The sequence below is a fragment of the Dromaius novaehollandiae genome, chromosome 10 (genome assembly GCF_036370855.1).
Source record: "Dromaius novaehollandiae isolate bDroNov1 chromosome 10, bDroNov1.hap1, whole genome shotgun sequence".
Classification (NCBI taxonomy): domain Eukaryota; kingdom Metazoa; phylum Chordata; class Aves; order Casuariiformes; family Dromaiidae; genus Dromaius; species Dromaius novaehollandiae.
Window position 1 is genome coordinate 9,632,371 of NC_088107.1, and position 25,054 is coordinate 9,657,424.

The 25,054-nt window shown below is 47.5% G+C and overlaps 2 protein-coding genes across 3 annotated transcripts; one reads left to right on the forward strand and one right to left on the reverse strand.

The window, feature by feature from the left end:
• Positions 1-1,731: 1,731 nt before the first annotated feature.
• PEX11A (peroxisomal biogenesis factor 11 alpha) lies at positions 1,732-7,473 on the reverse strand. Its single transcript, XM_026121315.2, has 3 exons — positions 7,341-7,473; positions 6,617-6,732; positions 1,732-5,014 (listed from the first exon to the last, which is right to left on the reverse strand). Exons 1-3 carry the CDS (start codon positions 7,394-7,396, stop codon positions 4,449-4,451), a joined length of 738 nt encoding a protein of 245 aa, XP_025977100.1. The 5' UTR covers positions 7,397-7,473; the 3' UTR covers positions 1,732-4,448.
• A 12-nt stretch (positions 7,474-7,485) lies between these two features.
• On the forward strand, positions 7,486-21,557 carry WDR93 (WD repeat domain 93). Of its 2 annotated transcripts, none has more exons than XM_026121314.2 (17): positions 7,486-7,614; positions 8,501-8,772; positions 9,564-9,759; positions 10,418-10,482; positions 11,334-11,412; positions 12,271-12,398; positions 12,986-13,024; positions 14,073-14,160; positions 14,854-15,031; positions 15,229-15,299; positions 15,728-15,814; positions 16,459-16,590; positions 17,263-17,479; positions 18,172-18,232; positions 19,000-19,156; positions 19,617-19,797; positions 20,986-21,557. In XM_026121314.2, the coding sequence occupies exons 1-17, from the start codon at positions 7,587-7,589 to the stop codon at positions 21,089-21,091; spliced, it is 2,085 nt and encodes a 694-aa protein (XP_025977099.2). In that variant the 5' UTR covers positions 7,486-7,586; the 3' UTR covers positions 21,092-21,557. The 2 variants fall into 2 exon arrangements, with proteins under 2 accessions (XP_025977099.2, XP_064373321.1); XM_064517251.1 differs by having other exon boundaries at positions 7,496-7,614; positions 8,505-8,772.
• Positions 21,558-25,054: the final 3,497 nt, after the last annotated feature.

Below are 25,054 nucleotides of genomic sequence, written 5' to 3' on the forward strand. Positions count from 1 at the left end.
GGCCAGGCAGGGGAATAGCATGGACTGTCTCCAGCTCAGTGGTGGCATGAGTCACTGCTCTCCAGACAGCAGGACAAAGGGCAGCAGCCTGCTCAAAAGTTTACTGCATGCTCTTTTTGCACTGAGGCTTGCGCCAGCTTTGCTGGCCTTGGTAAAAATGCCGTTTATCTCACTTCTCTCTGCCTTAGGTTTAGTTGGAATTAACAGACAACATAGCCTTTGCCTTACTAACGCCTTTGCTCATCCTCTCCCCTTCCTCCAGGGCAAAGGGTATGCCAGCCCCACACTGCAGTGCAAAGGTATCCACCCAGCTCCACCACTCTGCTGCTCCGCTGCACACCAGAAACAGCTTCTGCATTCCTGCAGGCAATATTCAGAGCTCACTGGATCAGCTAGGTGCAGAGAAGCAGAACTTTCACATACTGATCTCTGCAGTCTGCTCCATACCCAGTAATAAACTAGGGTGAGGGAATAAGCCCGATCCCCACACATGCAAGATATCTTTACACTTAGGTCTGGAAGGTGCCTGGGGAGGTAACTTAATCCATTCCTCTGCCCAATGGCAGGATCAGCACCCTACAAACCCCAGCTAGTAAGTGTCTGTCCAGTTTGTTTTTAAAGACTGCCTTCCTAGGCAATCCATTTAGTGTTTCATTTTACTTACACTTCAAAAAAAAATGTCTCCTGTGTGATTTAATTCTCCTTTGATGCAACATATGACTATTACCTCATGGGTGGATTTAGAGATCAATTTATTATCTTCCTCTTGGTATATAACCTTTTAGATACTTGAAAACTTTGCACACCTTCCCTCAGTCACGTTTCCTCTGCAAAGCTGGTTCTTTGGATTCCTCTTCAGAGATGTTGGTTTTCAGACCTCTGACTGTTCTTGCTGCTCACCTGCGAGTCCTGAATGGTTCACATATTGCTTTAAAAATTACGTCAGGCACAGTAATAATATTAGTAGGCCTCGCCTATAAGTAGAGTAGGAGGATTACTTTATACATCTCACATGCCACTCTCTGGCTTATTATTCCCATTATGAAATGTGTATGAGACCAGTAATTTAGAAGGAGAAACTCTTGCTAAATCCTCGCTGAACACAATGCTCAAGAAGTGACATTTTAGAGCTCCAGAGCTCTTAAAACTGTGACTGCAAAGGATGGAAGTCAGCAGTAAGCTACCAGCAGGAGCCCAGTTTTAATGGTTATCCCTGTTCCATCCCTCCCCCTTTCTAATAGAGATGTTATCCTTCATTCCCTGCCATAAACAGACATTCATTGTTAAACAGCTGTAGTGATTCATCCTTCAACAGTGAGACCTATCCAAACAAAAGGCTGTTTATAAGATATTAGAATGCAGATGCACCAGTTCATTTCACAGTAGCTGTGCCTATGTGGGGCAGAAGGCTCTGGCTCGCCTTACTTGCACTCAAGGACAGCTCATGCCAATGCCCAAAATGTCATTTTCCTTCAGGGCATGTCATATGCAGTGTTATCAGGTACTCACATATTAGAGTCTCAATGTTTTTGTAACTGAAGTTCAGATTGTAAATGAGTATGACAAAACTGACTGAGACCTTGCTACTGTGAAAGGAAAGCTCTGTAATCCCAGTGCAAATACAGTGTCTCTTTAGCAATATCATCCTTCATAAAATTCAGAGATGTGAGGGAGGATTCCACCTTCATCATCTCTTTTCCACACCTTCTAAGTTACACACAGACACAGTGCCATACTTGTCTAAGTTTATTGCTTGTACTCAAACAGCCATTGCTATTTCAACTGTTATATTAGAAGGAGATATAAAGAAAAGGCACTAAAAGGATTCTCTCCATTTGATTGTGATTCTATGGCTTCAGTCACATAACAGCTGGGGAGCAGAAAGGCAAGTATCGGTGCCTAACACCCAGTAAAAAGAGCTACGCTTGTATGTTCCAACCTGTGTAATGTAGAATGGGAGAGGCAAGGCTGAGAGAGGCTGAAAATTTACTGCCCCATCTCCAAAGTTAAGTCTGTAATTGCTAATCCACCCCAGTCTCTACAGAAGAAACATCAAAGGCTGCCTCATGGCTTTGCACCGTGTTTGCCCAACACAAGGGAAAAACAGCACACTTCTCCCTCCACAGGGCACAGGGAGGAGTATCTAGCTAGGGGCCACATCAGTATTTTAATCAATTTCCTTTATCTACAAGCTACAAGGGAAAAAGAGAAGTCAGCTGGCAAACCAATGAAAGATACATTTTGTATGCGAGAGCTCCCCGTAAAGATTTCATAATGTAGTTTCCTGCAAGAAGAAAAAATTCTGCAGACAGAGGGTGGCCAAACCTTCATTGCTAGATCATCAAGACTCCTCTTACTCCCTTCACAGCAGTTACGCACACTGGACTAATGATCAAACCCAAACCAAGGGAGGGATGGATGGTCCACACGCTGCCAGGAGCTCAAAGGCAAATGGAGTAAAGAAAAGAATTTGATTGTTAAAAAGGAGAGGAAGCCCTTGAAGATAACATAGCCCATCACATAATGCTCCATTATGGTCTGAACAGCCAGTACCCTCTACTTTTAATGGTATTCATTTCCATATTAAAAAGAAGAGCTGCTGCAGGCCACATTCGGTTTTCAAGCACACTTAATTATCCTGCCCAGCAAGCTCTTTTTTCAAACACTTCATTGGCTGGCTAGCACTTCAAATTCAAAGTGGAAGTAATTCTAAGCATGACCACAATGATTTAAGGTAAACTGGAGCTGTATTACCATGTCTACTAAATTCCATAGCCTTCTCCTTTTCATAAAGGAGACTGGCACCCTTTAATTTCTGTTTACAGACAGAGTCAGATATAATAAGAGAGTACCTTGGTCTTGGTTGGAGTAATCTCTGTTCACATCTCCTGACAAATTAAACAAGGAGTCCTATCATTGGAAAGCACCAGAACACACAGACCTAGCTCTGATGAAGAAAAGTAATAATTTTGTCTCCTACATGCTGAGCAGATGTTGTTGGAACTGGTACTCTGTGAAGCTGGGAAAACAAGAACTGCATGTCATGCAACTGTTAGACAACTGGACACAGCACTTCTCCTTTAACCTAAACCACACTGCCAGGCGATCTTTCCCAGGTAAGTAAGTGATGAGTACTAATGCAGTTGCAGGGCAAATGTAAGGCATTTTCAAATGGCAGAACCCATTCAAACAATGAGCAAACACACAAGAAATCTTGCCGCTACAACAGGGGAAGATAGAGAAGATCAGGCAGGAATATCTGAAACATGAACACCCAAATTCAGATAATAAGCCTCTCTTCTCACAGAGGAGTCTGATATTATGAAGCTCAGCTCCATTTCCTTCCCTCCGGGAGCTTACACAACTGGAAACACACCCTTGCAGTCCTTCCAACTCAACAAGCTCCAAGACAGCCTTTTCTCCTTAACTGCGGGTTCCAAAGCTCCTTATTATACTGGAATTTTTCAAGTAAAATTAAAACAAAAAAACAGGCTACTTATCACACTGATTAATGGAAAATAGTTGCACTTGGAATCACAGGGGCTTGGGAGCTAAGATGTGTATGTATAATGGGAAATTCCCATGTATAATGGGAAATTCAGTGCTAGCAAGCGGTTCCAGATTCACAACTTTGGAAACCCAGTTCCCTGCAAAACACAGTATTATCAGCACTGAGACAAGCTTCTCCCACACACTGTCCTTCACCAAAACCCTCACCCATGGTCCGCTGGAGAATTCAGAGTCTGTGGCCAACAATCCTTGGCTCACGTTGTCAAAGGAAAAGAAGGTGCTGGTTTCCTGAGACATAAATTGGCACTCACTAGACTATGCATCCAGTACGACCAATGCATGCTACACAGAGACCACTGAAAGGTTAGACAATATCACTTTCAGTTACCATCACACTGGATTCAAACCACTGCCTGCAGATCACAGGATCCATCAATCCAAACCAGAGTGCTCACATCTTTCTTCAAGCCATTTTAATCACAGTTCCTAACTTGCCTGAGTACACTAAAAAATTTGACTGTAGGAACCTTTGATTGGTGAATTCTGCCTTTCCAGTGTGAATATGATTAGTTATGACTCATATACCTATCACAGTTGTCTATGCTGTTATTTCACAAACCTACATTAAAATATGGGAACATTAGTATTTCCTTATCTAGCAGCTATGTTCTTCTAGCAGCCACATACCAAAGCCTGTTTCTGCCTGTGAAATATTATTCTGTCTTCTCCCATATACACTCCATCAGGGAGTGTGTCATAGCACCCAACTCATCCACAGACCCAGGGAAGGACAAAGGGTAGAATTCACTTATTCAGAGGGCAAACCTCATCTTGAGGTTACTGTGAGACATCTTCATTTTTAAAGTGCCATATGGGAATAAAACCTGACAGAGAATCAAAGCTATTGGCTCATTGCACACTACGTGGCTCCTTTTGTGTCACTGTTTCAGTTTCAGATGTGGGCTTGCTAATGTGAGGATCCCCACCAGAGAGGAGATGAGGCCACAGAAACCAATCACTCCCGCATTGGTCTTGTAGATTCCTAGTGCATCCAAAGGACTAGAGAGATCGCAAAGATTCTTCACCGTGTCCAGCAGCAAAGGAGGATGTCTTTTCAATATCTGAAACAGCAGGGGGAGAAAAGATGGCAAGCTATCACATTTCAAGCAGTTTAGTTCCTGATCTTCTTTGTCCCAGGAGGAATTTTCTTTTGTGTTTTTTTTCCGTACTGCTTGCTCCAACCGCCAGGATATCTCATACCAGTCTCTGCCTAGATTCATCAGCAGTGAAAAGTAGTAACACTTGGTAGCCCAATTCCGCCACTTCTGCTTATTGATGTCAGGTTGGAGACCAACACTCCTCAACCACAAGACTGCATCGCAGACAAAGTACAGGGCACGCGTCAGGTTGGAAGTAGTAAGGCAGAAGCGAGGAACCACATCTGGCAACTGTGTAGTTCTCCTGGCTGCTACCAAGGCGTGTACCGTGTTGCCCAGTCTGAACACTGCAAGAAACCCCACAAATGTTAGCACAACCTGTCCTTTACCACAAACAGAGACACAGCCCTATGTAGGACAACTCTGCCTGTCACTGTCCATATACACTTTTTGAAAACTTGGAAGTCTTTGGGCCTTTGTATGTTTAAGTGTCTTCTCTTCTCTTAAGGAAAACTGTGAGTTCACAATGTGAGAAGCTAGTATTTGTAAGGAAAGTGATGTAAATACTCCAGTACAGTTCTGCAGCAGCCCAGGACCTACCTACAACTCTCTCAACAGCCAGGACTTGCAGCCTTCTGCCGCTCCATTCCCAGGGCCTGGGTGCTCTCTGGACCAACATGCCAGCTGCCCTGAACAAGGCAGTGTCAGCAAAAAAGTGACACAAACAGAGCCTCCAATTTCAGCTCTACACTGGGCCAGACCTCTCCTAACTCTGTAGACAGGAGATGTTACTGCACTAATCCAATTGCAACCATAAGCTATGTCATTTCTAAGTTTCTCTGAAGGCTGGTGATTCAGATGTGGATCAAACTGAGACCCAAGTCTTCCCTCAACCCTGAATTTTTCAGAGGTACACATAGTTCTCTGCAAACAAGAACAGTATATTCCATTCCATATATGTATACTATACAACAAGCCTGATTTCATCCTCTACACTGTTTGGATTTCACTCCATCAATGTTAATACAACATTAGACAAAATATGTTTCATAAGCTGCTGCATTGTAACAATGACAGATGTGGCAGTATCCAAGTTTTGTGGAAATAAAGTGGCCTGAATTTAGGCCTGAAGTCTGTTAGAGATTTGTTTAGCATAAGCAAGAGGATTATAGGTATGCTGATAAACCAGCTGGCCTCTGTCCTAAAAATTATCACACTCCAGAGCTAATTGGAATAATAAAGCAAATATATGGTAACATATTAAATTAGAATATATGCCTTATATATTAAAATTGTTTTAGAATTGATTAATTGATAGGCAGGTGTAAGATTAACCTGAGAGCAAGCAATATAACCACACCAACAGCAGAACACTAACTGATGCAATTGTGACACAGAGTGAAATGATGCATATGGTCAGATCATAAGAAAAGTACAAAAGGGTATATAATTTGGTAGAGTATAAGAGCCGAAGAAAATTAATAAGTGAAGTAAGATATAAAAACCCCTATCGAAGGATGTTACGTCAGAGGTGATTTTCTTGGGATGACAGTCCTTAACATTTGACTGTCTCATCACATCAGCTGGAAGGACTCATCAGCAGGCAGTAAGGCAGCCTTGTACCATAACTCTGCGTTCTGTCCTTTATCAGAGATGACAACTCTGATTTCTGCAGCAACAGCTGACTGTTAACTCGCTTCTCCCATTCTCTCAGCAATACTTTCAGATTGCCCCATCAGAAAGGAGGCTAATGAAGTGAAAAGAGTCTAAACGGCCGTACCTATTCTGGCAAGCCAGCACAGGAATAAGGTCTATTGACAATCTGTGAGTATACTAGAAGAGGTTGTGTGGCTCAAGGTAAGTTAAATATCCAAAACACTGGCTCAGTAGTTACTTCAATGGAAGAAACAAGTGAAGAAGGACTGTCCCTCTAGGCACCAGGTACTTACTTTTACGGCCAGAGCTCATGCTAGATTCCAACTGCTTGAGTTTCATTACCAGCTTCTCTTTATCAGCCTTATGCTCTAACAAATAGCTAAGCAACATGCATGTGTACTGAGTGGCTCTGGAATGGAAAAAATGAGGAAAATGGTTCACAGGTGAAACACGGACAATTCATAGGAACAGCAGAAGCAGGGCAAAATTTCTTTCCGAGCCTAAGGTCACGTGTCTCGCCTTTCTTGGCACCTTGCGCATGCAGCAGTGCCAGGATTAGTCAGACCCAGTGTAAAGGGCACACATGCAGGTGCAGCGGCTGGAGACACGGCAAGCAGCAAAGAGAAAACGCAGCCTGGCTGCGGCGACGAAGAGCGGCTCGGGGTCTGCGTGTGAGACGCCGCCTGAGGGGCAGGACCAGGCCCCGCTAGGGAAGGGCCGTGCTCGACGCCGGCGCTGGCTTCCTTGGGCAGCTCCCCGGGGTGACACACGCCGGGCGGGGGGGGCCCAACCCGCAGCTGACAGTGCAAGGGGCCTGCTGAGCCCCTCCCCCCCATGCCATAGGTTTGGGGGTGCCGGGGGGGGGGCTCCGTCAGGGAGGCTGGCAGCACGGCCAGGGCCACAGGGCCCCGAGGAGGCCAGCAGCGGCCCCCCCCCGCCGCCCGGCTCCGCCAGGGAGGGGAGGGGAAGGGAGGAGAGGGGAGGGCCCCGCCGGCCGGCCCCGCCGCCCGCACTCACCGGAAGAGCTGGTCCCGGCCCTGGCTGCGGTTGGTGAAGTCCACGAAGCTCTCCATGGCCGCGGCGGCGGAGGGGCAGCCCTGAGAGGAGTTTGGCGGCTCCGCCCCGGGACCGGGACCCGCCGCCTCGCCGGGCGCAGCAAGCGGCGGCACTGGGGGCGGGGGGAACCCTCCGCCGTGGCGCTCGTTTCCGGCCGGGCGGCGCAGCGCTGCGCTCCGCCCCGCTGCGCTCCGCCCCGCCGTTGCCATGGCGACCGACAACATTCGGGGGGCAGGTGAGGGGCGGGCAGCGCGGTGCCCCCTTTAAAGCCTTCCCCCGGCGCGGGCCGCTCCCCCCCACGGGGCCCCCACGGGGCCCTCTCGGGGCCGGGGGGCGGTTGGGGTTCCGCGGCCGCCAGTAGGGTGCTGGGAAGCTCCGTCCATGTGTTTATGGGGTTTTTTTGCTGTTGTTAATTTTTAGCTCTAGCTCTTAGCTCCAGAGGTCAAGAGTTTTGTTTCTCCCTTTCTGAGTTAGAGTCGAAGGAGTTTGTTTCCCAGTCCTAGATTAAACTTTTGTGCCAGGATATGAGCCGTGAAGCCCAAAGCCTAGGGTAACCTCGGCCTTGGTGTGCTGCCTGGCCCCTGAGGATGAGGGAGCCTGCGGTTGATCTAACAGCGCCCGATGGGGTCTGAACTTATAATTCATGGTGACAGTGGTCATGGGCACACAGTAAAAGTTGAAGTTTAGAAGTAAATGAAGTGCCCAAGGGCTTGAAATTTCAGCCTAACTTACAATAAAATTGCCTGTTTTCAAAATTATTTTTTTATTTTAATCCAGAACAGGCCCATACTTACAAATATTTTGTCCTATGTTGTATACAAACTTGCACTTGAACTTTTACACTTACCTTTTCCCTGTCTGTTTAGCCTACAGGTATCTGGGTAGCAATATTCCCAGAGCAGGGCAAAAACATGAGTAATAGAGGGGATGGAGGAAGTAGAAATGAGCTATATAAAATGGATTTGCTCTGATCATACAGAAAGGAACCCCGCTACTCTGTTAGAAATCATTAGCCATCTTTTTTTTCCCCATTACCTCATGAATGTAGATATTGCACGATTCTTTGGTCTTCTGCATCTACTGTGATTGCTGTACCTGTGGTGTGTTTTGCATCTTGAAAGGCAGAAAGATGCCAGTGTATATCCGGAAGCATCCCCTGGAAATTCCTCCACCATCTGAAAAGGACTGGTTAAAGGATGATGAGGAAGACTTCTTCCTGCAGGATCCCGATCAAATGCTTGATATGCTGCCTCAGCCCTTCAGGATGATCAACAAACTGGTGATGCTGGTTTTTGAGAATGCTATGGAAATCATTGAAAGAAGAGAGACACTCCAAGAAGCACAAAAAGTAAAGGTCCAGGCCACAAAATGCTTTCCCACAGCTGAATTCCAGGTAAAGAGTCCCTTGCAGCAGAGACAGCACTAATTACCTTAGCAGTCTTTCTTGAGAATATCCATTCAGTTGATTTTTACATCCTTCCCTTCATCACCTTCCTCAGAATCCACTGCCATCTCACCTGATTCATTTCAAAAGACTGCAGCTTGCAAGCTTGTCTGGCAGGTTCTGCTTCCCACCCATCTATTACACCTCTCTGAAAAGAGAGAAGCAGATGTTAAACAGTACTAAATTTACCTTCTGCTTCTCAGGCTGGCTCCACCCTTGTTTGCTGAGGAGAAAGTAATTAATCAGTAGCATGTAAATTGACAAGCTGATCTTTGTGTTATAATGATACCTGGCAGCAGAAAGGGGCTGCTTTGGGGGCTTCTGGGGGCCTTCTGGGCAGAAGGGCTGCACTGCCTTCTCCATCTCCCTGCGGAGGTATCCGAAGGGCAGGTATCCAGGAGGCAGAGCATGTCTTTTAGCATTCTGCATTTGCCTAAAATAGGGGGGGCTCAGCATCCCCTTGCACCTTGTTGGCCCTTAAGGCCCCTTCTGTTTACCAGAAAGGGAAAGGTGGGAGCAAACTTTCTCCTTCCTGACGCAGACCAATCTCTCTCATGGGAGATGAGTCACCTTCACCGACCCCCACTGCCCCCACCGCTCTTGTGACGAAAGTTTATGCAAAATTTTTTCCCCTGTGGAGTAAATCACTGTTTGCTGTTGGTGAAAGGTCAGGAGTGTGGCTGACGTATCCCCCACTTGGGAAGTGGCTGGGTACACTCATCTTTTCCTTTTCTTGGTAGGTGACAGGAAGAGCCAACTGCCTTGCCGTCTCTGGAAAATACATCTTTGTTGGGCTGTCCATGGGTCTGGCTGTCTTCCAGGTGTCTGACTGTAAGCAGGTCTGTGCTTGGGATGCAGCCAAGACAGAGGTTTGTGCCATCCATGCCTCAGACTTAGGGAATGACCACCATGTCCTGCTTGCTGTGGATGAAATGGGTTAGTGTGACTTGGATTTCCCTGAGCTACCTAGGGGATATCTGTGCTTTGGGGCAGAAGAGTTGGCAGCTACTTTACAGAAAAGTACAAAATTAGGAGGAATGTAAGTGTGACTGACAGGTTTCTTAGAAAGCTTGATGAAGAAGGGCATTAGATAATAGGTTGTAGGGTGGCAGAGTGGCCCTAGAGCCACTGGGATTAGTGAAGTGTGTGGGCTTGGTATCCTTCTCTCTGGAGCAGCAGGGGCAGGTGCAGTGTTGAAGCTGAGGTCCAATAAATTTCAGCAATACCTTGGACCAGACAGAAAGTATTGGTAGCTGTGGGTTGCTGCCAGTTCTTTGTTTCGGTATCTGTAATTGCACAGCCCTATGATAAATTGGGTTAGTTTGATTCATCTGAAAGCTATCATTTTTTGGTGGAAATACTTTTCAAATTGGCTGATCTGTCTCTCTGTATGTCCAACTGTTTGTGAATGTTGACATAAGGAAGGCAGAGGAAGTTCAGTGCTGGAATCAAGGGGACATTCTTCCTTGGGCCCAGAAAAATATGCAGTCCTGTTCACTCTCCTGCACATATTGTCACAGCCGTATCTTAAGAGCTTGGCTACCATCTGTTCACTTTCCTTCTACTACTACTTATCTCTGTATTTCTCTTTCAGGGCTTGTCTGGCTCTTCTGCTTTCACAAGGACAGCTTTCTACTCATTAAAAACTTAAACGAGGTGGTAAGTAGTGAGTTAATTCCATAGATACTGGGCAAAAACTGCTAAGTAATCAATCATGATGAGTACTAATTGCCCTCCAGAAATACTCTGGTATGGGCAGCAGCGGCACTCCAAGACCAGAGAGCTGGTTCCACTGAGCCAGGAGAGCACAGGCAGTGTGACTATGTGACATATACCCCGTGTTATTGCCAAAGTCATCTGTGAATGCAGACATCCTAGAGTTATATCCCAGCAAAAGCACCTCCTGGAGGTTCCTCAGCACCATCATTTGTGACCCAGTGGAATCCTTCCTTTACTCAGGGAATTGATTTCCAGAGCTGATGGCTCTCCTCTAAGAACACAAAGAGTAAATCAAGAAGTGTGAAGTACGTAAGTAAAAATCTCAAAGTGTAAATCCCTTTCTCAGTTTCCAAGGCCTTGTCTGGTGTTAAATTATTCTGGTGTCTGCTTTTTCTTTGCCCTTTTCTGGGATCAAGCCAGAGCACTAAATACTTCCCACTCATCTTTTTTCATTATGCTGTTCTGCATCTGCTGAAGCTTCCATGCACCTTTGAAGGACAGCCTGAGCCAGGGCCCAAACTAAGCACTTCTGAGGCACTTGCACAGGGCACACAAGTAGCACTGTGGGCCACTAGACTTTCCTGCCAACCCAGGACAAACTTAAACAAAACTCTAGGCACAGGGTACTTTCCTTATCTCCCTACTCCCATGCCTATGCACTGCATATGAGATAGTTAGTCCTGTTCTCCCAGCAGTCTGTCTTGCCTTCACCCATCTGAGAACTGTTTAAAGTCATGGAGCTCTCTAAATCAGTAACCTTGCTCTGATGCCAGCCCTCTTTTCTTTGGCAGGAGGATATCAGCAAGCGAAGTACTTGTGTGGAGGCAGTGCTCTCCCAGGGAGGTGATTATGCAGGAGTCCTGCTGCAAGGCAAGTGCAGGAGCATGGTATATTGGCTGACAGCTGTTGCATTCTAGTGGAGGGGCCAGCAGCAGATGCTTTTAAAATGTTCTGTGTGTTCTGGGTTCCCAAGCATCCTATTCCTAAACCACCCAATCCTTTCCTCCAGCTTAGAGAGCTGCTGCTGCCACTCCCTGTCTTCTCCAAAAGGCCTGCTATGGATCAGCACTAATCCCAAGTCAGCTGACTGGAACTGGGCAGTGCAATTCTCAAGGCTCCCAGAAGGCTCAGTGAAAGCAGGTTTCCCTCTTTCTAGAAGTACCAGCCTCAGTTAATCTGGTTCACAAGGGCTCACTTTTACACTGGAAATAAATAGACCTGAAGAACTTTCTCTGCAGACACAAGCGAGAGAGCATAGAGAGAGTCGCTAAAAACACAGCAACAAAATCTCCTTGCTGTAGTACTCTTCTGCTTCAAGGCAGCTCCCTTTGTCAGCTCATTTGCTGATGGTAGACTTTCTACACTCCACGTTTGGTGGAACATGCCTGGCCATATGCTGAGACAGAGATATGTAGCATCCACAGAGAGTCAATGTGAGGCCACTTCCTACCTTACATCAGTGGCTAAATTCTTTGACAAAGCCACTCCATGGAATTTGTTTGAGTTCCATGGATATTGGACCTTAAGCAGTTGAGCTGGAGGCTGTGATGTCAGTCTTGGAGTCTAGCATGTGAAGCCTTAAGTGGGAGGAGAGGTGGGCTGCATGGAGAGCAAAGGGATTTTATATTTCAAAAAGGATCCAAATCTTATCCTGAGGATGTAAGAGCTGCTTGCCTGAAAGACCTTTCCTCCTTATTTCCAATTGCTCAACACAGTTTCCCAATGCAGGCAACACAGAAGCTTGGCTGGAGATCTACCGATTGCCTAAGGATTCCTGGCTGAAGGAGAGAGAAAATAGCCCAGGATCTGCAGCAGGGCTGGCTTTCAGGGAGAAGAGGTCAAGCCAGGCATCTGTGGTACAAAATAGTTCTGTTTCCTGCTGTGCTATTTTCACTTGTACCCTTTTGTTTACAGGTCGGTCTTCAACCCTTGCTCCTGCAGATAGTGACAGCAAGATTCAGGCTGAACAAATCTGTCAGCCCAGGGGATAGCCTGTGTTTCTGCAGTTTCTACAGCCACCCATCCCACATTTCACAAGGGCTTCATGTTATTGGGACATGTTGCCTCCCCCAAGATAGGCTTCCCAAGGAAGTTCCTTTGGTCCCAGGGCTAGCATTTCTGCTGCCCCGTCCTGAAGCTGCCAGCTCTTTTCCCAGCAGTATTGCCCCATCTGAGGAGCCCTCTCTGGGGGTATTCTGACAGGACTTCTGCCTTCCTTCTTGTGTTACTAGAGAAGGGTGAAAGAGCAGAGTTGAGAATCAGGCCTGATATCTCCACTCGGGAGTCTGGTCCTGGCAGTGCCTTTGACATGGGTTCATGTTTTAGATCTCCAAGAGGAGCCTGTTGGGGTTGTAGCTGAATCCACTTGAGCAGGGTAGGGTCTCTGCCCACCCTCAGTCAGCCTGTTTGAACTAACCACCTGCCTCTTCTGTTTCTTTGGCAGAAAAGTCTGGAGCTATATGGGGAGCGTTCTGCAGAGATGGTAACTGGCCTCAATGAATGTCCTGAGCTGTTATGGGGAATTTTAAATACTGAGTCAGCACTTAACCCTCTCCCACACCACTTCCACCCTGCCAGATCATCTCTCAACACACAGGCACTGCCTGTCTTGAACATCCAGTTAACCCTCTGTAACATCTGCTTCACGGTTCTTCCTTTCTTCAGCAGAGACTTTCCTGGGAATTTAAGAGGGAGTTGCTACTCAGCCCTGTCTCTGTGCCAATCACATCCCCCTTAAATTGGCCAAGCCAAAAGTAAACAAACACTCTGGCCTTTCCTCTTTGCTGATCTCCTGTGCTCAATTAAAGTATCTAAGTTCCTGCCTCTTCCTTCTCAAACACTGCACTGCTTAGCCTGACCTTTCTTGTTTAGCCAAGTTCCTGGTGTCAGGGTGTGGGTGTGGGGAGGGGACACCAGTGCAGGTCCCCTGGTAGGATTCTCCACTCCTGGCCAGGCACACAAGTGATTTAGTGTCCAGCACCCTTTGAGGTCAAATGTGGTTCATGTATTCCACAGCACTCTGCAACCTTTAGTCGTTCCCCCCACTCCCCACCTGAGGGCTATAGGGCTAAAGCCTTTTTCTGCCCCACCCAGGCCTGTGCTACAACAAGAGGGGATCAGGGAGATCTGAAGTGGAGCATATGTAGAACACAAAGTGTCTGAGGAAGGGATCCTTTGTAGTTTTGTTGGGGAAGTAGTGACCTCCCTCAAGCTTCTGTGTTTTGGTCTGAAGAATGAGACTAAAACCAGTATCTCCTAGGCAGTGTAAGCCAAGCTTTGTGTTGTTCCATGTTATCCCAAGACAGGCTTTCAAGGAGGTTCCTTTGGTCCCAGGGCTGGCATTTCTGCTGCCCCTCCTTGAAGATGCCAGCTCCTTTTCCAGCAGTATTGCCCCATCTGAGGAGATGGGAACATCCTACTTCAGGAAATATTTGATTCTCAGGATCTTCTGACAGGTGAAAACTTTCAGCATAGGGCACAACACAGCTACTGGAAAGCCAGTTCTCAGGCTAACTCTTTCTCTATTGCAGGAGTCTCCTGTATCTGCAAACAAAGCTGATGCAAAGCTGAGTCCCCCAGTATTGCTGCTGAAAGTCAAGCCACCGAAACCTATTACAGGTCAGGGACTGTTTCTGCATGCTCACCCTGCAGCCTCCTTCAAGTGGCAAAGGATTTATGCCCCTTGCATCTTATGAAACAGAATAGTTCAGAAAGTTTGAGTAAAATGCTTCCTGACCCTTTCCTGCCCTGTCTCTGTAGTTACCTATAATCCTGTAGCAGGAATTGCTTGTTACCCAACCACCACACAACATACCACTCCTGTTAGCACAAAATACTTTAGTTTGCCTGGCAGTGGATTTCATACATCCTTGGCTTCATTGCCACTAGAGAGGGAGCAGAGTGTTTGTTTCCTTGATCCTATCAGTCTAACAGCAATACCAGTTCTTCTCTCTGACTTCTGGATTTGTAGGAACATGCTGAAGCTTTAGAGAGGAGGATGGGGAGGGAGTAGATCTTGCCTTGAGGATGGTGTCAGGGAGAATGCCATAGAAGGGCAAGGCGAGCTGGATCATCAGTTGATTTGTCCTAATCCCTGCCTTCAAATAACTGGAAAATGGGCTAGTGATACAGAAGGTTCCACAGTACATTGTTAATGTTGAAACATTTCTACCAGTAAAATGAAATGTGGCCCTCTTCAAGACAATACCACCCTGAAGTTGGGATGGTAGAAGTGCCTCTAGGCTCTCCCATGTCTCTGTGGTGTCTGCTTCTCCCCAGGCTGTGCCTCTTTCACTTGTGTTCTTGATCCAGGGAGTATTTTTAAAAGCCCTTTGGATGCCTTGATGAAAGTGGATGATGGCAGTGTATTTGGCTTGGGGCACAATCACCTGATCAAGGATTCCCAATGGGAGCAGCAGGAGGCAATCTTCCGCAGCACTTATCAGGAATATCTGGAAGCCGAGGGTGAGAGCAAGGATGAGATCCCTAGGTGAGTGGGAGCCCCAACCAGCATTTTAGTCCATGAGATTTCAACAGAGGGCACTTTTCGAGGGTAGATACAAGCCTCCGTCTTAGATCTCCCTCCTTCATCCCAAGGCTTCAGGGCAGGGCCAGAGCCATTCCAGGTCCTGCTGGTCTAGTTATCAAGGCCTTTCTTTTGCATACATTTCTTATTTCCCTTTTCAGGCATGCTGCCTTTCATTTTCTCCTGCCTAGCCGGATCCTACAGGTGGGACCTGAAATAAAACTACAGCCAGGTAATCCAAATGGGTAGGAAGAAGTTGTTAACCTGTGGAACTCATTGCTGCATGGCACTGAGCTTCAGTTATAGCTTAATGGCTCTGGCTTGGTTTGACTAAATAAATTCTATCCTCAAGGACGTAAGCCTGGATAAAAATGCCAGCCCTCATACATAAGTCAGTCACCAGAGCGCAGTCAGACAAACTTAGCTACATAGGAAAAAGAGGAGGGGGCACATAAGCAAGGAAAAAGTCACAAAAAAAGGTGGGGGAGAGCTGTATTTTAGGTGCGAGCAGAGTTTGGAAAAGTCCTGTCAGGGAAACCTTGCGCACTCCCGTATGCTGAGAGCTGCTCCTCCCAGTATTTCCTAATGGGGTTTTGGAGTTGCTGGATTGCTGCCTGTGTCCCCTGATCTCCTTTTTTGTTATGCCCTTCCCATTTTCAGCTGTTCCAGCTGGCATCAGTGTGCACTGGGATGGAAGTCACAATCTCTGCTTGTATTCGCTTAACCGTCTGCTCAAGGAGAAAGTGGGTAAGCAAAAGGAACCAAACAGGGCTTGTTTTGCAAACTTGTGACCAGAGGCTTCTACATTAACCAGTGTGGCAGGGGAGTTCCCAGCTGCTCACAAAGGTCTCAGCCAGCAGCACCTACCACTGTTAATCTGCCCTTTTCCTAGCTGTGTATATGGGAGGGGATCTTCTTTTTTCCCCAGCAGGCTTTTGTGAATTTCCCTTAGCTTTTGGATTTAGTCATTCACTGCAACACAGTGCACACAACCTGGTGGAAGGGAGGGGAACCAGGCCCAAACCAGAGGGGCTATTACCTTAGGCAGATATAGTGTAGAGGCTGGAAGGGGTTGGCCACAAGTTTAACAGTGTAGGTGGAGTCTTGCTTTCCCGAGCAGGGCACTCTGTGGGGATATTCAGAAGCCAGTAGTTGTCACTCAGCCAGATCTTAATGATTCAAGCAATTGGGGAGGAAAGCTGCCCTGTATCTTGTGGGTTAGGCTTGCGTTCTGATTGCAGGGCTCCATGCTTTGTGTGCTGGCACTATCTTCAATGAAGCCAGCCTGGCAGGAGACCCCAGAATGGTGTGTGCTGCACTGGGAAACAGGAAGCTGCTACAATGACAGAACACTGTCTTACAGTCAAGCCTTCTTCTGTCCTGCTGTTTAGATGCTGATCTGAAGCCTGATGTTGTGTGGCCATGTGCAGCTCCAATCGCATTCTCAGCTGTCAGTTCCTGCTGCAGGTACCTGGCACTGGCATGTGAAGATGCAACAATAACTATTTGGGATAAACACCTAGGTGAGCTTGCATTTTAGTCTTGTCCTTTGGGATCACAGTGAACTGCTCCCTTCCCTAGGATTTTGAGACTGAGTGAGCATGAACAGGGGATTGCCAATGAGTTTACAAACAAATCTTCCAAGTCTTCAGACTTATTTTTTCACAGGATGCTTGGCCAGCTGTTGCCATCATAGCAACGTGACTGTCCTAGCCCTGACAGAATCATTCCCATTCATAGCAGTGCAGGACCTATGAACTGCTGTAGTGAGGACTGACTCCTGTCTCACCCTAAGGCTGTGGGACAGTTGTTTCTTTCCGACTGCAGCCTCAGGTCATCTTTGAGATATGGCGTCACAGTCCAGGCTGCCATCAATGCTAGTGTCACCTTGCCTATGCAGGGATTCTCCTGGCAGCAGAATCTTCCCTTTCCATCAGGTCTGTCCTGGCAGTTTTTCCTGAGCAGACCATAGAACAAATCAAAATCCTTGAGGTTCCTGGGAGGAAGCTGAGAAGGCTTCTTACTGCACTGTAGCCAGAGAAGTGCAGATAAAATGAGGGATCTTTCTGGGTCCTGGACAGGCCTATAAAGGTTCCCTGTCCCCTGGTGAAGCTTTCCTTGGATAAATTGCCTGTTCTTTTCTTCCCAAGCTACTGCCTTTGTGGTTTTTTTTTTTTTTCCTTCTGCCTTCTCAGGATACCCGCTGACTGTGACTGCCCTTCTAGAGGAACATGTCATCCGTAGTATGCACTTCCTGCAGAGTGCTGCAGCTGCCAGTGACCAGACACCTTACGCTGGTACAGATCCTGCCTATCCCGTTGTGCAGCTTCTAGTGCTGTGTACAGACGGGTCTCTCTACTTGGTGAGAGCACCCAGGGCTGGGAAGTCCAGCATCACGCTCCTGGCACACAGGTGAGGTTGACTCTTATAGCCCTTACTCCAGCCAAAGAAACTGTGTGGTATAGTGGTCAGGGCCAGCAAGGAGCCTCAAATCTCCATGAGGTGGAGAGCTCCTACTGCCTTTGCCCAGATATCTCTGCTATGCAGCAACAAGCATGGCTTTACTAATGGTCAGTCCTAGTGCTGAAGTTTAATGCCTGTGCCAAAATTAAGGGTGTTCCTGGGTTCTCCTATGCATTAGGGCACAGGCTCATACCACTGCTCTGGACCCCTGCCAGACACCTGCCAGCTATCCAGGACACCTTTTTGTTTTCTCTTCTCTTCTTGCCAAAATAGCTTGCACCTGCAAGTCAGAATAGGCATTTCCTGCCATCTTTCAATCAAATTTCTGTTCACTCATCCCCTTGCGCTGAGAAGGGCCAGCTCTGGGGAATCTGCTGCTGCTCTGGGACCTATGGCTTTATAGCTCTGTGGTGGGCAGGGGATTTGCACCTCCTATCTAGTCCGTAGGCAGTTATGCACAGCGACAGGCTTTGGGGATCGCTGCTTCTGAGGGGGAGCAGGCCCTGTCTCCATAAGGAAGTGGCTTGGTTGAACCTCATGCCAGTCCCTGTGCCAGACACTGCCATTGTCATTATTACAGTGTCTCAATCACATGCCAGGTCTACACAAAACAGGGCCGTTAGCTTGAGTCTCTTTTACAGGCCTGAGGATCCAAAACTTGCCATCAGCACAGTGGCACCTGTCCTGGCCTTCCCCAGCACAGTAAGTATTGCTGCCAGCCTCCCTTAAGAGCGAGCAGCAAAACAGCTGAACTGAGTGAGAGCATGGGTCCATCTGGCCCAGGGTCCTATTTCCAGTAATGACTGTAACTGAGTGCCTAGAAGATTAAGAACAGGACAAGCAGATATAGTACAGCCCCCACATCCTTTTCCAGCTTCCATTTTCATCTCAAGGACTTCCAGCAATGGTTACAAGACTGTATGTATGTGGTAACTCCCAAAGAATTTCTCTTCTACGATCTAATTCAGTCTCCACTTGCACTGGTGTCCTCTAATGGTTACTGAGGTGGGAGATGCTGGAGGCCCTCCTGCAGGTGGATAGGTCCAAGTGCAAAGATGAGGGTCCAGTCATGAAACTTCAGGCATCAGGGTCAAATATGAGAGGGCTTCATGGTGAAGAGAAGCTGAAAGCACAACTCCAGTCAGACTTTTCAAATGCCTTCAGAAAACTTTCTGGCATGGGAGGAAAAGGACTAAAACCCCCTTGCCAGAGCCAGCCAGTGCAGAAGGCTGGATCTAGTTTGGCTATAACTTGCCCAACCCAATCCCAACCCCAGCCTGCAGCAATTCCAGTTCAAGTTCCCTGCACAGCCTGTTTTCGACCTTCTGTGGCCCTGCAACTACAGAGCAGGCAAAGTAAACAACATCACAGTCAGGGACTTCAAGTCCTGGTTGCCATTCCCCGTCCCTTTGAGGAAATACTGTTCACCCTTGTTATATCCCTCTCTAAGTGTCAACTTGCTGTTTCAGGCCCTGGTCTTCTCCTGGGATGGCACAGTGTCTCTGATGGACACTGCCACATCACACATTATTTGCTACTTCAATACCCCACCCTCTCATGCTGTAGCATCCCCCTGGCAACCAGTGTTCACTGTGGATACTGCGGATCAGTGCCTGATCCTTCGAGGTGGGTAGTAAGATGCAAAGTGGGACTGTGCAGTCAAGTGGCAGCGAGAGGGCAGAGGGGACTGGGCTGTGTTTCTTGGCAAGTGTGTTTGGCAGGCAAGTTTCTAGGAAGGGGAAGTGCCAGTTCATGCAGCATGACTGGTGAGTTAATCGGGAGGCTACAGGAACTGCTCAGGCCTGATTAGCCTTTATATATTGGTATGTTTCTGCTCACAGCCCTGTTGTGATCTCCAGGGACCTGCTCAAGGCAGCCTGCTGGTCACCCTTACCTGAGACAGGATTCACATAGGGGAGCAGGGCTGGGAAATATCCCCAACTTGTGGACTGCTCTTTTCCCTACTGGTGAACTTGGAACAATTTTGGATACATGGTTGTTGGGTTCAGCTCTGCACTGATCCTTGATTGTTCTCAGTGGATGACTCCTGATGAAATAGCCCACTGTTCTTGTCTCTTCTGTCCAGGAGATAAACAGCAGCAGGCAGACGAGTTGGCACAGAACAGAGCAAGTCACAGCTCCATCTTCTTTTTTGACTTCAGCTCCTGCCGGCTGAAGGAATCTTTCCCAAGGGAACCAAATTTGCCTGTCAAATCCTTACAGGACTTGCCATGGATTGAGAGATGTAATATTTTCTTACATGATTGGTGAGATTCTCCTGCTGGTGCACTAGGATTGTTGTAAGCTGAGATGTTGCTCAGGTTCATGCAAGGTCTTGTCCTGGAGCCCTAGGTTCTTTTATACACTGACACAGATATGTATGTCTGGGTAAGGCTGATGTTCAGCTAGCAGGATCCCTGCCAGCCACCCACAACACTTCTCCCTTCCTCCTCCCCCTTCTGTCTGCCCCAGAATAACTTGCAGCTGCAGGTCAGTCTGCATGGGGCAAGCCTGTCATTCCAGGTAGGGAGAGCCTGCTAGTTCTTATATGCTTTTGTGCAAGGCCATCAGGGAATATGATCTTCACTTACATGCCTGCCTTTCTTTTGGGCCCATAGACAGACAGAGTTCTTTGCACTTTGCTCCTCCTCTCCACTACTAGATTTGCTTTGTTTGTAAGTAGACTTGTGCTGGTGATTTCTCAGTATAAGAAGGCCCCTGGCACTCTCCTGCCGAGGTTGCAATGTGATCTGTTCCTAGCTGATGCTTTGAATTCATGCTGTCACTAGATGGCAATGCGGCATCTCTTATTAGGTGACTTTTTCCTTGAATTACTACTTTTGGGAACCTGAAGCCAGATTCATGTCAATGACATTCTGTTCAGTCTTATCCCTAGGCTTTAATTCTCTGACTTGAAGTGGAGCAGGTAGGTGCAGGCATGACCAACGTGTCATATTAACTACTAGCCTTCCCCACCTCCTTGTTTCTAGGACAAATCCTATGGTGCTGACTAAGGGCAGAAAAGTTTCATCCATGCCATTCTGTCCTTCCCTCTCACAAAGCTGGAGAGGTGACTTTTGTCAACCTCATAACAGCAAAACTGTGGAGACATCACCTGCAGGGATACCTTGCTCCCTGGGTACTGAGAGCTAAAGCCAGAGAAAGGAGTTGCTAGCAATCCATAGCACATGCCCTACTTCTGACCTGACAACAGCAGTGAGACCTGTGTCTACAGGGGCTGACAGTCGAGGAGAAGTACGGAGGTCACCACTGACAAGAGCACATTAGTGCTGAGTAGCATGGAATAAATTTCTGGGCCTTTCAGACACAAGAAATTGGAACCGCTTAATTTGCAGTGAGCCCCAGGGACCCTTGGGGAACCTTCTTGAGCATTAAGGGGGATAGCAGAGGCAATGGCAGAGACTGTTCTAACCCCTTCTTCTTTCCCTTATTAGGCAGCAGAGCCTGCTGGGACTCAGGGAGCAGATGCCTGAGTGCTGGAGCCGGCTTCAGGCACATGCAGCTGCCATGGACAAAGAGAAAGAGAGAGAAAAAAAGTGAGGGGACAGCAGAAGCCTTAGTCAGCCTTGCATCCTGAGGGCTAGGGTCTTTGCTATTACAGTCCTGCAGGCCAATGCCCCAGGACTGACATTTGAACACCAACTCCGTGCAAGTCCTGTGGCTTTCCAGCCTGGAGCAACTTGTCATCTGGACTGGCTCCCTGCCTGCTGCTCATACCTGCTGCTCTGCGATAGGATCCGCGCCCTGCTTTTCTCACCTAATCCTCAGCCTGTTCCAGCAGGGATCAGCTCCTCCTCATCAGAGACAAACAAAACATATGGGACAGTCTTGAGATAGGAAAGGCTTCTTGCCAAGGTGGCAGGCCCAACACTTATGTGGTTCAGTTAAGGATTTGCACTGGATTTTTGAGTCTTCCCAAAGACCTGGAGCATCAGAGCAATACGGTGTGTTACAATGTCCCTTCTTAATAAAGCTTTGTCTAGTGTGTCTTCTGCACTTCACAGGACTGGCATTTTACCAGACTTGGATGCTCTGTCTTTGTCTTTGCATTTCGCCAGTGTGTCTCATCTTCTGCTCTGACCCAGATGGGCAGGCAGCAGCATCCTTGTGCTTAGCAAGAGACCTGGTCCTTTTAAACCAGGCAGCAAGTCAGCCGTGAGGCTGGCATCACCCAGAGTGTAGCAGGGCCAAGCAGCAGTGATGCTGCAAAGTGTGTCAGGACTCATCCAGCTTGTTCCTCAGTCTAGCTGTTTCTTTTGACTTCAAAGCAGGAAGCTTCGAAGCAATAGGAATTATAGTCTGGACACAGGCAGTCAGTCTCACTGATTAAGGTTAGGCTAGAACCAGTGTCAGAGCCAAGTATTGATGTTACTGAGCAGCTGGGCAGAAGCTTGGGTGCTCAGGGAAGTCACGGGCTGTGCTGAGCCAAAGACAGTCCAGAAGTATGCCCAGCACACTGGTCAAAGGCCATAAAGCTACAGACAGCACAGGAAAAGGAACGGGCAGGGGCAATGCAAAGCCAAGCACCCATGTCTGGAACAAGACCCAAATGTGATGCCACTGAAGTGGTGTTGATGGCTCCCATCTATGTACAAGGGTGAGCTATATTAGTCTTAGTTCTCCCTCTGGTGAGTCCTTCCAAGGGTTCAGCAAAGCATCACTACAGAGTGCTGGCATTCAGCACAGTTTGAACTATGTAGACTCTCCTATGCCAATGTCCCATTTCAGATTTTTTCATAGGAAATTGTCTTGTTCTGGATTGAGGTTTGATGAGAGGTCTCAGCTCATCTTCTGGAAAGTGAAGGCAACCTAGTCTGTGGTAGAGGTAGGAAACAAAAGAAGCATTACACTTGTTTCATAGTTTCAGATGCTTGGACTTGCTCTGGAGAAGTACAAGCTATCTGAATAGCTACCTTTGTGAAGGGCTCTGTGGGCCATGGCAAAGCCCTTTGTGCTATCACTTTCCATCTGCCACAGGTTACAACTCCAAGCTCATCTAATTGTTCTGCACATTGAGAGTGGGTTGTATGAGCACTCACCATCTGCCTCAGTGCAAAGTCGGGCTGGTTAGCTCAAAACACCTTTAATGCCTATTTAAACTGAGCCACCTGGTTTAGCACTAACTGTGGCAATTTAAGAAACAATGGACATTCTGCCATAACTGGATTACTCTGGGCAGGAATTCCTATTCCTGCATTGCTTCCCTTGCTGCAGAGAGCTAGCACAACAAATATACAGCCCTTTGAACAGCACTTGGTATAATCTTTGCTGTTTGTCTAAATGTAAAGGCCTGGAAGATCTGTGTGCTTTGATCTTACCCCATCTGCTTTCCATCCAGAAAAGGAGTAGGGCTTGTCTAGCAACTGAAGAAGAGGCAGGACAGGATCTGCTCACAATCACAGAATGGTTGAGGCTGGAAGGGACCTTTGGAGATCACCTAGTCCACCCTCCCTACTCAAGCAAGGTTACTAAGAGTGGGTTGCCCAGGACCATGTCCAGACAGCTTTTGAATATCTCCAAAGATGGAGATGCTCTAACCGGTAGAGCAGCTAGATGTACTGTGCATCCACCAGTTTGTGTATTCATCTCAAGATGTGCTTGTTTGTTTGCAGTTTGAATTTGCTGTAAAACCCTAATCATGTGCTCGGCCAAGATAACCAGAAGCTGGCCGGCTTCACAGGGAGAGGAAAACAACAAGCAGCTGCAGGAGGCTGATGAAGGGCCTTTGTTTTACTCATGACTTCAGCAGGGGACCATTTGTTTCCTGCTTCTTTGAAGGGCTATAGAGAAATTGGTATGATCAGCATGTTGATATGGGCGTTGGTGATGGAGCTGTGTGCTGAGCTTCACAGCCCATTCTGGAGAGGATCAGAGGCACCTGGTTGCTTATTCCAAAGATGATACCCTTTCCAGCCATTTTTTCCTTCCCAGTCACTCAGTGAGCCCTAGGCAGCCATAGGCCTGAGCCAGTTTGAGCTAATGCTGCTGCTGGAAATTATAGAAATGCATGGAGAGGTATCATAATACCACCATCAAAAGGTAAAACTGTTAGCTTCAGCTGGGCCTAGTTCTGGCTCAGCGACAAGTTCAGTGAACTCAAAGATGCTACCTGGGTATAATAAGAGCAATTTGTCTCTGTAATTCAAAGGAACAAAAAAAGTGGTGAATTCAAAAGGATTGTGTGAGTGCGGGAACAGGAGCTCAAAAAGCCACAGAGAGGCGCTCGAGCAGCATCATTCCAGTGGAGCCAGGCTACTGCCCCGCTATGCAGAGGTGGTTTCTGTGGGAGAGGAGGCTGTTTTTTAATCTCACTAAATTATCTGCTATTCTTTGCAAAAAGCCAAATGTCATCCTACCTCCGTGTGCTTGCTTGTGCTTTGGAAGTAGGGGAAGTCAGAAGCTGATCTGATAACATTCCCCTGCTGAGGGTCAGCAAAGGTTAGGGCTGTTTGGGTAAGCCGTATCCTTACTGTTGGAAGGAGTATGGGCCTTTGAACAGCTGAAGCATGGTGTGCTCTCTGGGCTGCACTCCTGGCCTCTGTATTGCCAGCCTTGGGACAGCTGTATCCTGTAGTGCCTCACTGCATACACCTTGCAGCCATCCTGGGGAGGACTCAGCAAAGACCTGTGTGACTTATTTGGTCTGTGTAATGTCACCGCAAGGCACTGTGGGGGACATAGTGGTGACCAGGGCGGGATAGTTCCAGCAAGTGTGCCTGTTCTGTTTGCCCTGAGAGTAGGAGCACACTGTTGTGAAGGGGCAACCCAGGGCCAAGCTTCCTCCCCTGCTGTTCTTTAAAGGTTGTCCCTGAGCACAAACTTGTATCTAGATATAGGGGAACCAGGTACTGCATCCCATTCCTAATGGCTCAAACAGCGCTCACTGTCCAGCCTAGTGTCATCTCATTACTCGTAAAGACAGTTCCCTGTACCAGGCTACAGTTTCTCTTCCCTTGGGTCCAGACTATAGCTGAAGAGTTGTGCTGTTCAGCCAAGCTACACTGATTTAACTCTCTTAATCTCTCCTAATGCTTGTGCCAGACATCTCTGTCCAGTTTAAGTCTGGGTTTCTGCAAACCCCTGTGAGTTTGTCCATATTCCTGGTGTTCTGTCTAGAACCTGACACAACATTTCATGTGCAGCCTCTTCTGGGGCATGGGGAGCATGGTTCAGCTTTTATATCTGATCTTACAAGAGTAGGACCATTGGCTTGAATGGGAAATCAGCCATGTTTTTGAGGCCAAAATACAGAAAATAATTATTTAAGCCTTGCTGATGATGTTAGATAATCAGAGGTGAGAGATTTGCGTCATTACTAGCGTGATGCTGTGTGTGTCTTGGCTATTGCCCTGTGGGTTTACAGGCACTCCGCATAGCTGAAAACAGCAGGACTTGAGCTGTGAAAACCTACAGCCTTCACAGGCCAAGCAACAGGGCTGTGCTGTAGTCCCGCAGACTGGTAGTGCAGCAGGGGAGGATTTGTCATTACAAGAGCCAGGCCTT